Here is a 12,394-nt window from a genome sequence, read left to right on the forward strand (position 1 = left end):
GAAGAAGAGGCCTGCTTCACGAAAGGAAAAACATCCTCAAGGTTTAAAATCAAAAAATAAATAAACGTGAGAGGCTGAGAACTCACCTAGTTCAGCAGCATTTCAAAAATGAAAAAGAAATAGCTGGTAGCTGCATAGCACCTTGCCCACAGACCCCACAAGCTATGCTGGTAAGTTTAAAGTGCTGCAATTAGCACTGAAAAACACTGTCAGCTGTAGCAGAAGGCTTCTATGGGGTTTCAGCTGTGTCACAAACAATATGTTCCCATGACAGTCAGTTCTAGTGTTAATAACTCACTCACAAATGCAGTATCAGTTTGCTCGAAAGCATTAGGCTTGCAGTGAGTTCATTTTTGCTGTGAGCCAAGCCATTCCTTTTCCCACATATTTGAGCTGGGATTTGTGGCGGGTAATCTTGCTGCAATTTGGGTATAGTTTTAATTAATGAAAAGAAATTGCCCCTCAGTTGTGCGGCCATTCAGGTTCAGGAAAAAGAATTTGACCCAAATATACAAGAATACAATTATAACTCTCTTCAGTACATCCTTAATTAAACACTAAATAATGCCTGGGCAGCTTTACATCTATGCTTTTTGGGACTAATAGATTTAGATTGGTACCTTGCAGTAGGCCAACAGGGAAATTTCCCCAGTTTTGGATCAGCACATTAAAGAAACTCTTCCTCTTCGTCAGTGGGACAAATGGCATTTGACAGAGTTTACTAGAGTGTGACCTGAACAGCAAACACTTTCAATCATCCTAGATGCAAAGACTTGTAGTCCTAGAGGAGTGAAGACATGCATGATTTATACAGCAAGAGGAAAGCATTGCTTTTCCAGCTGCACTGGGACTACCCCATGATCAGACAAAGCATGTTGGCAGATGGTCTCTGTTTGGTGCTGCAGGAGTGACAGTGGAGCCACACAAGGATCAGTAAACACAGTTTGCTTCATATGCCCACTGCTCAGAATGACAGACCTGATGTGAAGCCTATGGGTGACTCAAAGAAAAATCCTTCATCATTCTGGATGCAGCAAATGAGTGCTCCTGCATGAAATCTCCCACTGGGAAGAGAAATTCCATCTAAAGAAGCATTTAATTTCTTATTGAAAAGTGATTGAGATTTTCCTTCTTATTTTTGCTGTAACATTTTTAGGAAGGAGAAGATATATGCATGTAGTTGTGTCAGTGCCATGCGAAGACAAATATATGTAAAAACAATGACAGCAGCTGAAGGCTTGGGGAAGAGTCTCTCTTCTAGCACTCATACCCTCATCCTGTGGCTATTTCAAGCAGACAGGCTTTCACAGAAATAGGCTGGGTTCTGACAAAAGGCAGCTCAAAGAATCCTGAAACCTACTGCAATGTGATGGCACAGCTACACCAGGAACTGGAGCAAACCTTGCTGCTTTCACACCCTCACACACCAATTCCAACGATGCCCTGAGGACAAAGGTTAAAACATTCCACGAATTGGCAAACCGAAACACTTCTGAACCCCATTTGTTCCTCTCACTCATCAACTTCTAGGGCAGATTTAGCAACCTGCCTGTGATGCTTCGTTCTGGGAGATGCAGCCATAGCAGAGGGAGCAGACACCAACCTGCAACACGTAGTCGAGGGCCAGATGCCGAAAACATTTTCTGGTTATGGTCAGGGTTCCTGTTGCCTCCTCCACTTCATGGGGTTTGTGCCGAGGCGCCTGGGCGTTCTTCACCAGTGAAATCTCCATGTCTTCTCTCACTTTGTCAAACTGTTTCTTGGTTTCCTTGAATTTCCGGACATCACTGAAACCCAAAGAAGTTGAGGTGGTGGGAAATCATTGTTACACCACGGGTAGAATATTGCTGATAACAACTGAGGAGGGAGGGATGGAACCAGGTGCACTATGATCACTCAGATCTTGCTCCAGATGTCCCTGGCATCCTAACTCACCCCACAAAGTGTCACTGTGTCCAGCTGGACTGGCTCCAGACAAGCATTAGATTGGCTTCAGAGAAACTTGGCAAGGAAAGATGCCGGATCTTACACAGTGCCTTCAAAGCCTTAAGGAAATCCTCCCAGGACAGCATCCAGAAAGCTAAGCCCACATCCAGCCCTACGTACAGACCACACCTGCCCTCAGAAGAAGCAGTGAGCACAAAATTTCAGATCCTGTCTGTAAAAACACATGCCTCCTCTTTCACTCTGTGACAAAGAACAAAACCAGCTGCTTTTCCAATTCAGGAGAGGGCATTCAATCAGAGCAGCCAGGCCATCCAGCTGATTCTGTCTATCTGATTCAATCCCAGGCATTTCACTTTTTCCCCTTGTACACTAGGCACATTGATTTTTGCAATGGGAAATACCTGATTCACAATATCAACTTGCTATGCTTTATTTGTGCCTCATGAATCATGAATGATGGTGAACAGATGCAGTGCTCACCTCTACTTTCTACCCATGGGACTTCTGCTTACCTCAATGACAAATTGTTCTAATAACTTAACAAAGCAGTTGAAAACTGCCAGTAAATAAGTAACACCCACCTATTCTTTGCCCTAGGGCAGATGAAGGTATGACAACAGCCAGTGACAGCTGAATTCAGCCCGATGGCAAACTATTTGAAACTGCATGCACTGATGTATGGATCAGCCTCTGGCCAACTTAACCTACAGCCTCCTCTCCTCTGCATATTCACCGTAGGAAGGAGCAGGAGTTTGGAGGCATGAGATGCTGCTGGGGAATTCTCAGCTCACCCTCCTAAACCAGGCTGCAGCGGGATGACTGCAGCCATAGCTAATAAAAGCCTCCTACTCAGCAAGGTTTGCAGCCCAGCAATGTGCTGAGGCACTCACAGAGCATCTGGCTACTGACAGCACCATCAGGGCAAGCTGGCTTCTTCCATGTTTACCACCCAGCAGAGACCTTCAGGGCTTAAGGATGCAGAAGGCAGGCTAGGAGGTGAATATTGCCCTCATATATATGAATCACCATGTAAGGAAATAGTTTACATTTGTTCTTTATTCCCATCCTCAAAATGGTTCCAGGTGTAGAAATGACCTCCCCAGTTAAGGGCAGGAGCAATGCAAAGATCCACCCAACAGAGCCTGCACGTGCAGAGGCTGAGCAAAGCGAACGTGAAAAGTAAATTGCAAAGATGCTGAAAGGATGACAGAGCCAAAGTGAAGGTGAAATTCCCTTTCCCGCTGCCAGCTTTAAGCAGATTAAATCTCAACTCATCAGAGAAATGATTATAGAGAAAGTGGGGGTAGGGTGAGTGCCAGGCAGGAGGTTGGGGAATGGGGGGGGGTCAGCTGGGGCTCCCTACACCAAACCACACAGCTGCTGAGGGATTCAGTCACTGGTTCCCATGGCAACCAGATCGTGCTTAGCTGGAGGCCTGGGATGCCTCTGACCTACATTCAGCCAATTTGGGATCCCACACTGCACGTGGTACCTGCCCCAGGGAAAAGATGCTCTTGGAGGAAGCTGTTAGCGCAGAGATAGCAGAGAGAGATTGCTGAGACTTCATCACAGCTACAGACTGTCCCCATCCAACTGGCTTCCTGGGCCACTCCAGCCCTGGGTGACTGAGCACACCATGCAGGGAGCCAAGAATACATTCATTTGGATGGGTCTTGAAGTTATTGGGCACGGAAGTTCTTCCCTTCTGCAAGCATGCATCAGTTTACTGCAAGCACGCAGTGGTTTCCATCAAGGAAATTCTGAATTTAACATAACACCAATGTGGAGCTGGCCCTGATCTGCACAGATCTGAGCACTAGAATTTGTTTGACTTCCAGACTCAGTGTGAGGGGAAGGAAGCAGAGGGGCTCTGCAGAGGAACTCTGCCAGACTTCGAGATGCTGCTCTGATCTGGAATTATGCCTTGTGTCCAGCAGCAGCCATCACAACAGATCCTTTATTCTGCCTTCAGTGTCTCTTCTGCCCCAAGCAGAGCCTTCAGTGCTATTTCCAGTAGAAGTTGAAGAAGCTGAAAACCAAATTGATAAGACAAATACTCACTCTTTCACAAAATTGTGCAGCTGCTGTCGAACAGACCTCTGAGCCTGGTCAAACAGGATCTGAAAGAAAAGAAAAAGAATATCAAATATGTTTGCAATATGGAAGCATTTAGGAGCTAGCAAACAGATGCCATCTAGGACCTTAGCATTACTCCAGGGTTTGGTCATGCCCACTGCTCAACTGTTATGCAATGGATAATGACTTTTTTTGCCCTCTGGCTGCAGTAGTCCCTTACAAGTGCAGAGCTCCTGCACTGCAGCTCTCCAAGCATGTGAGACCTGAGCCACCAACCTACTTTCTTAAAAGAGCAACCATCTCTAGAGCCAATTTTGAACCATCTCTCTCCAGAGCCTCAAATTGCTCATTTTGCCAGAGGAGGGCACTGTCACCTCAACACCACAGTGTCCTGGGAAGTAGACAGGAGCATCGTCTGAAGGCCCATCAGACCCACATGCTGATGAACATAAGTCCAAGAAAGGTGGTATAAACAGTTAGTTCCTACAGATCTTTCACACATTACACTCCTGTCTATTTCTCACAAAAAAATATAGGACCATTTCTCTACACCCTCTGCTCATCTCATCCCCAACCCTTCCCACCTTCCCTTAAAAGAAGGCACAAAGGAGCCTGCTCAGCTCCCTTCCATCCATCCCTCTCTGTTCCAGACAGGGCTTGAGATGCACAGGATCTTGGATAATTGGGACCAGATGGAGAGAGGCTCCCAGACCACACAGCTGCTGCAGCAAGGAGGGCATCTCATCCCAGGGTTACACAGAGAAGCCTTTGGTCAGGCAGCAGCTAGCAAGAGTGACCCATGAGCAATGGACAAGGACCCCATCTCACTTCAGGAGCACAAGACCCAGGCACTGGCCCAAGCCTTAATGAAGCCCTGAAACATCAGTGCTGGAGTCTGGCATCACTGCAGCTGTTTGGCATGTGTAGCCTTGGCTCGTTTGTTCCAACTTCACATTGTGTCCCGGGCAGCCAGCTGAATGTAGATCACACAGCAATAATTGGGCCTTTCCTCCTAAAGGAGAAATGGCATTTCCCAATCCAGCATTTGGCCTTGCTTTCTCTCCTCAAATGACCACAGCCCTTTCAGCAGAGGCTGTCTGAGCCACAGAATGAGTTTGCTCTTTTTTCCTTTCTCTTTGAGACAAGCTTAAGATTCCCAGTGGGAGGTTTTAAAGCAGGTTCTCTTGAAACCCCACCCAATTATCCAAGATTCTGTGCATTACTGGGCTTGTGTAGATAAGAGCAGTCTGGGAATTCAAAGGAGCATCACTATGTTCTCAGCCCCAGACCCAAATGCTCTCCATCCCTCTTTATGCACTGGAGCATGGGCCATGTTCTCAGTCTCTGCATTTTTTACCAATGTAAATTATTCACTGCTCTTGGCATCCATTTGCCCTTCCAGAGAGAACTCCAAGAACTATTTGTCTGCATTTTTTCACATGGAGCAGCTTCCCTAAATGCTGTTTGTGCATTGGTGATGCTTCCTTCTACCCATGATACCATGGCAGGGATATACAGATGGCAAGAAAGCCTTCTGGCATCCACCTGCACCTCCATCTGGAAAGCTTCCATCACTGGTTTCCACTGGAGTGATAAGTTCAGGGAAAGGAGGATATGAGCCTGTGGTGCAGATGAGCATTTTAAAGTAGAATATACATTTAAATACATCTGATACATCTGTATCAGAACAGGAGAGCTATACATGTAAGGAAAAAAAGACGTGTACAACCATATACTGTTCTGCTCATGGTCCTCTCCCCTGCTCCTATTACACCATAAGGCCATGCTGACCTCCATCCCAGTCTTCCCATGGTGCAAGCTTTGGGCAGGGGCTGACAGTTGTGGTGAGAGGATACCAGATAATAAATATGCCTCTCCTGCCAGCAGCATCTCTGCTCAGAAACACTGATATCCACATTACTCTTTATTTCCTCTTACATTTAGCCAGGTAAGATCAAAACAGCATACCCAAGTAGGTCCCACCTAATTTCCAATGCAAAATAAATGGAGTTTAAAGACCCAGAATTTCAACTATAAAATCATTCTTTGGCTTATTCTCTTTTCCCAGACATACTTGGAACAAATCATTTGGGATAAGATTTTCCAGACCAAATATCACCCCACCCTCTCTCAGCTTCCACCAAGGCATGGGAAGTCCAGCCTATGACTCACACACATCTGTGTTGAGGAGGGTCAGCATGAAGGAGAGGAGTTAACACAGCTTTTATTCCCATCTGGTTGGGCTGTGTGGTTTGGCCCTGCCTCTCTTAAGCGATGGCACAGCAGATAAATGCCACCCATAAACAGAGTTCCATCTGCAGTGCCTCTGGAATGCAAGCCAACAGCACTACTTTGATTACAGCTTTGGGATGTCAACCAATCACTTCAGTTCATGGGATGCTTGTTCCTGCCCCTCACGTATTATCAAAGCTGCTTCTCCCTTCCTGGAAAATAAAAGTAGATTTCTTAAGATATTGTAGAAATGCCCCAAAATCTGTCTTTCTGAAACTTGGGATCCAGCACTGGCATCAAACCTCAAACAGTAGCATCTCATCCAAGCCTAATGTAATGTCATTGCACTAGGACACAACTGTGGCACCAGGAGATGGGACAACATCCCTTGTCAGGTAGTAATTGGGTATCCTAAACTGATGCTGGGTGCACCTGGACCCTCCCCAGTGCTAGCAGAACATGCAAGTGGTGCACCCAGCCCTGGGGACAGCAGGCAGCTTGGAAGCACTCTGCTCTCATCCTTCCCTGAACTCCACCACTGTCCTCCACCCATGACATCTGCCATCTGCCCCACTGACTCATCGCAGCTTGGGTGGCTTTTCTTCTTGTCAGCAGGAAACGTTTCCTGGCTCATTCAGCACAGCCAAACCTCCCCTGCAAGCTGCTCCAGCTCCTGCTAGAGGATCCTTAGCAGAGCTGCAGTGACCTGTGGCAGACAGGGAAGGTTTGGTGGAGCTCACAGTGATGCCTGGAGGCAAAATGGTGAGGGCAGTGTTCACGAGGTGGAAAATACCTGGTGCTGCTGATGGTGCTCTAAGGGGGCTCAGACAGAGCAGCCTTATCTCAGCACCACTTTCACCCTCATCCTCTTGCTTTCCTTATCTTTCTGATTAGATAGAGAGAAGGAACTGCATGGGAAAGAGCACAAAAAAGTGCAGATAAGGATGTCAGAAAGCAAACGTGTAGGCAGGCTGGCAGATAAATTAAAGGGAGGCTTTGTAGCTGGGAGCTGCTTGGGGATTTTCTCTATTTTGATTTTTATTGATCGTTTTTATGGGTTGATTTTTGTTGATTGTTTTCTCCTAATGTCTTTCCCACCTTTTTATTTATTTACCAGCTCTAGTAGCCCTAGACAGCTAGCCCATAGCCCCTTCCCCACACCTGACCCCATGTCCTACACTGTTAATGCAGCAGTGAGCCACGTAAGTACAGTTAGTCACATTCTCACGTGCCTTTGGGATTAATACTGCAATGGAATGTGAAATGTCAACACAAAATGCTTTCAGATACATTTGTGAGGTCTTGAAATGGCCCAAGATGGTTCATGGAACAAAACTGCTTTTGTGAATGAAAATGTCACAGGGACTGTCCCTTTCAGAAGGCTCTTCCCATGTCTGCTCTTGGCACTGATTCCTTCAGTAAATCTTTCTCACTGGTTCTGGTGACTCAAACCCTTCCCCTGGGTTTGGGTTGCTGTTAGGAATTCCCTTGGTCAAGCTGGTCCAAAGGAATCCAGAGAACATCCCCTCCCTTCTCCAGCCTTCTCCCTACTCGAGGCTGCAGAGAGCTGCCTTGAGTACAAAGGACAAAAAAGAGAAGAAACCAAAGGCATGAGTGGAAAACCCAAGTTCCTGAAATAGCAAGGAATTCTTCCACCACTGTAAATATCCAGGTGACCCTCAGGAAGGAAATGTGCCCCCAAGAGGAAGGCAGAGCAATACCCAGAGAGAGCTGCCACAGTTCCTTCCTGACCCCAAGTGCTTTCATCCCAAGCATGTGAATAGGAAATCTTCCCATCTCTCCAGCTCACAGCTCCCTGCACCTGACTCCATGTAATAATGATTATGAACACTCCAATGCTATCCCACTTCATAACTGATTTCACCTCCTCATGCATCGAAAAAACAGCAGGCAGCACTGCAGTGAACTCCAGCCTAACCTGAAGTTTTGGGAGCAAAAAGATCCACTTGAAGTCTATGGTTTATCAGGATTTTTTTGGCAGTGGGGTGTAAACAAAATCATGAGTTTCTGCACTGCTGTAATTCCAAGCACCAATGCCTTGGCCTTACAGTATATGTCCAGTGGCAAATAATTATAAGCTACCCTTCTGGACCTGGTAGGCAACTCTGTGCTGCTTTACCTACAGGGATACCTTGTAATACTTAATTACGTTCATAATACATTGCATGAAAAGAGAGAAAAGTCATTTTCTCGTGTGCAGTCTGGCAGATTGCTGATGCCTTTCAACTTGTTTTGTGCTTTGGGGAGATTGAGAAAGAGGAAGGAAGGAGGTGAGCAAAAAAACAAACAGGTTCTGGAGCTGATGGCAAGCATCTGTCTGTAGACAAGCAAGGAGCTTTCCCAGTGCAGAAGAGCTTGGCAAGCCACAGTCAAAATTTATTGACTGCAGTGTGGTATGCAGTGAGGAGGAGGGCTCCCAGGGCAGACCTCAGCCCCTCCAGCAAAATTCCAGCTCATGCCACTCAGCTCATGAGAAAGGAAATGAATGGTTCCCATTGGCGAGCTGTGCAGGAAAGTTGCTGCAAGGGTCTGGCATCTCTGTCTGCCACCCACTGCACAAACATCCCATGGAGGAGGCTGTGAACTGCTCCCCTATGAGTGCTGCAGGGAGCTTTCTAACTCCTGTGCATGCTTTGACAAGGAAGAAGGCATTAGCCCAAGTGCAGGTGGCTAAGAGTACAAAAAGGCATGGAACGCAGACTTGGCTCCTCTGAACTAAATTCACTCTTCTGTCATCTGTCTCCCAAAGGATGCTGTGATGATTTTTGCTCTTGGCACATTAAGACAAAGGTGGTAATGCTCTGGAGCTCAGTGTGTTCATCTGCTAGAGTTTTACTCTTGGATTCTGCTGAACTAGAAGCTGGATATCTCCTGGCCGAGTGCTCCAGCAATAAAGTTATAGAACAAGCTTTTTCAACCAACTTTTTGGGACATTTTCCCTTCTTTTTAACTTGTTCCAGTTGTACATACTGTCCTGGCTGAAAGCCTAGATTAAGCACTGACAACTGTTTCATAGCTGAGCTCCTCAGACGTGGATGAGCCAAGATACACATCCACACACACGCAAGCACACACACACAAAGGAGATGGCAGAAGGCACTAAAAATAACTCCACTAATTGAACAGCCTTCATCTGACAGCGTGGAAGATGCAGCAGTCAATCCAAAGCCATTTCCTGGAGAGGGACTGACACTGCTGTGCAGCCAGGGGAGAAGGATGCTATCCACAGGCCAGGGGCAGAAAGGATTTCAGCACGTTTTCCCTTATGCATGCAGCTGGTGATAGCCCCTGCGTCACCTTTTAGTGGGAACTCACCCCTGTGGACAAGGGTGGGGTGCATGGGAAGAGTTACACCACCTCAGCTGGGAATTTGGCAGCCCTGGGAAGGGTCCTTCTGCTTATTAGTTGGCTGAGGCAAGAGCAATCCCAGAAGTGCCACTTTTGGCAGAGAGCAGGGATCCAGGGGAAGCTGCACAGCTGGCGTGGGGAGCCTGCAGCCAGCAGCCAGCAGTGCAGCTGTGATCCCTGGGAACGGAGGAGTAACTCCTGGGGCTCACGTCCTCCTTGGCAGAAAGGACACGTTGTCAGAGGGAAATTCAGCAGCATCAGAGAATCAGGATTTGATGTTCTCTGCGTGGACAAGAGCACACCTTTTTGCTGATGCTCATACTGGTTAATTCAATCTCTCCCCACCACCAGAGCCACTGGTTGCACTGTTTGAATATTTGATGATTCCAGGAGAGCTGGAAAACCTCTTTTCCCTGTCATTTTTCACCAGACCACTCTCCTACCTGCTTCCTGAAATAATCACACAGATTTGACGCAGCTTCTTCTCCAGCTGTACGCAGTTAACTTGTGTCCCAAATGCAAGCATCACGCCTAATGCTCTGCGACCAGCATGGTACAAAAGTGGGTCAATCCAGTGCTGACACCCTGAAGCTTCTTCCACTTTAAAGCATTTGTGCTTTAAACTTCAACTGAGTTCCAGACTTCAAAACTGTGGTTCTGGCGTGGAGCTACAATGGATGAAGCACCTTCCTCTTCTATAAGATTTACAGATGCTGTGGCTGGATGTTTGGGACTTACCATGTGATAGTTGATCATTTCTTGCAGACTGTCCCCAAATTTGTCGAGGCACTCCTGCAAAAGAAAGGTAAAAGAAAACTAGCAGTGAATAGAAGCAGCTGCCCTTCCTCCCCAGGGGTTCAAGGGTCTAAGAGGGACTCTTGTTAAGTCACTGAAGGGCCACTCCATCACTTGGCAAGAAGATGCTCAACAAACATCTGGCATAGAAGTCACAGGCTCCCCAGCCTTCCCAGGTTAGTGCTGGAATCACCATGCCAGCTGTTTCTTCTGCAGGCTGCTTACCCGTGCTTCCTAAATAACTGATGCTCACTGACCTAGATTGTAGTAACCTTGCCAGCACTGTGGCTTCTTAAAAGTGCAGTTCTTCCTGCAAACGATGAATCTGGCTGTGATCTTTCAACACTGCATTATCAGACAGTCTCTATATTCCTCCAAATAGAAAATCTCATACTAAAGAGATATTTAAGCAGTAAAAAAGGACTTGGACATACAGTCCACACACAGCATCAGGAAGCCTACCACTCCCCAGCCCTCATCCACTTTGCAGGATGACTTACCGAAATCATTTCATCTTTCTTGCACTGTTGTGACAAATCCCTGACTCCGCTGACAAAGTGCTTGTTTGTGGTGATGTAGGCTTTGCCTGCTTCAATCATCCCACTGCATAGCTTCACCAGCTGCACAAGGAGAGAGAAGATAGGCAGCTGATCACATTGAACTGAAATGCAATCGGGCTGGTCTTAATGTGCATCATCATCACAGCACAAGACCTTCAGGACAGGATGCTAAATGAGCAACCATGGCTGCACCAGGCAGGTTCAGGGATGCACACCTCACTTCTCAGAGCATGTCATGCTGTCAGCGCTTATCCCTTAGGATGAATCACTGCAGGCTCACCCCTGGGGACAGGTGAACCAGGGCAGCCTATCATCTCCTGTGAGTTTCCACCGTTCATCAGATGCTTAGGCATCAGGTCTGCACGTTACTCACGTGCATGTTAAAATATGCCATCCCCATCAGCAGCTTTGTTGGAACTCCAAGGGAGCTCCCTGGATCTTGCAGCTTCCTAACTTGGGAACAGGTTTGCTGCAGCATGGACATACATCTCCAGAGAGCCTTTATTGACTTCTGATAACTTAACAGCTGCTGGGAACATTGCCAGACTTCCCATCCGCAGCAAACTGCCTTCATGTGCCTGGAATTGGCTGTAAAGACAGCAACATCCTGGCCCTAAGTATGTCTCCTTTCACCCAAACCCCTTGTAAAAAGGTCGAGTGAAACAACACAAATCCATAAACCAAAGACCCAAGAGATCTGCAACATTAACGGATGATCACAGAGCTTTTTTTTTTTTAATTTTTATTTAAATAATCACTGTTTTAGGCTTTTTAACAAAGTGAAACACTTCAGCTGCTGACAGTGAACAATGCTTGAAACTGAAGTTTTCCATTCTCAAAATCCAGGTGCTTTTTAGGGATATTGATCTTACTAATGATAAATGGCTTTATAAATCTACCCACCTGCCTGCCTCACCTACAGGTGATGGGGAGCTCTCAAGTCTGGCTTGCTGTCAGAGCCCACCCAAACCAGTGTGCATTATCTGTGCTGTGTTTTTGCAGCCATAGGCTCTGGGGTCTGTGCTGAGCCATGTTCTGTGCACATGTATTACAGAACAGTCTTGCCTCTGTCTGCAGTATTGTAAGAATACAGCAATATATAAATATACATGCAGTCACACACGGTGTATCTGTGTCTACACTGTACATACAGTCCTCACTCCTTCACACTCACCTCCTCCCCTGTCCACACAATCTAGCAGAGCAGCACTGGGAGCCAGCAGAGAAAGAGAGCAAATAGATGCAGCTCCTGTCACATCTGGAACCCAGATGGACACAAAGGTTTGGACAGATCCTCTGGAAAGGAAACTCAGCCTATTCTGCAACGTGGCGGTTTCTAGCAAACATTCCTGTGTGCAAACATTTGTGGCCAAGGCTGTCTCACTAGTAGCTGAAGGCCACTCAGCACAAGCACA

At 46.8% G+C, this 12,394-nt stretch overlaps 1 protein-coding gene across 1 annotated transcript in view; it reads right to left on the bottom strand.

The window, feature by feature from the left end:
• Nucleotides 1-12,394, bottom strand: part of ACAP3 (ArfGAP with coiled-coil, ankyrin repeat and PH domains 3) — a 68,577-nt gene that overhangs the window by 24,772 nt on the left and 31,411 nt on the right. Inside the window, exons 3-6 of the mRNA XM_031613472.2 lie at nt 10,920-11,039; nt 10,363-10,416; nt 4,009-4,067; nt 1,604-1,787 (exon numbers count right to left, since the gene is read on the bottom strand). Coding sequence (XP_031469332.2) covers nt 1,604-1,787; nt 4,009-4,067; nt 10,363-10,416; nt 10,920-11,039 — 417 coding nt within the window. The remainder of the gene's footprint in view (nt 1-1,603; nt 1,788-4,008; nt 4,068-10,362; nt 10,417-10,919; nt 11,040-12,394) is intronic.

The sequence above is a fragment of the Phasianus colchicus genome, chromosome 22, assembly GCF_987193195.1.
Source record: "Phasianus colchicus chromosome 22, bPhaCol1.hap1.1, whole genome shotgun sequence".
Taxonomy (NCBI): Eukaryota; Metazoa; Chordata; class Aves; order Galliformes; family Phasianidae; genus Phasianus; species Phasianus colchicus.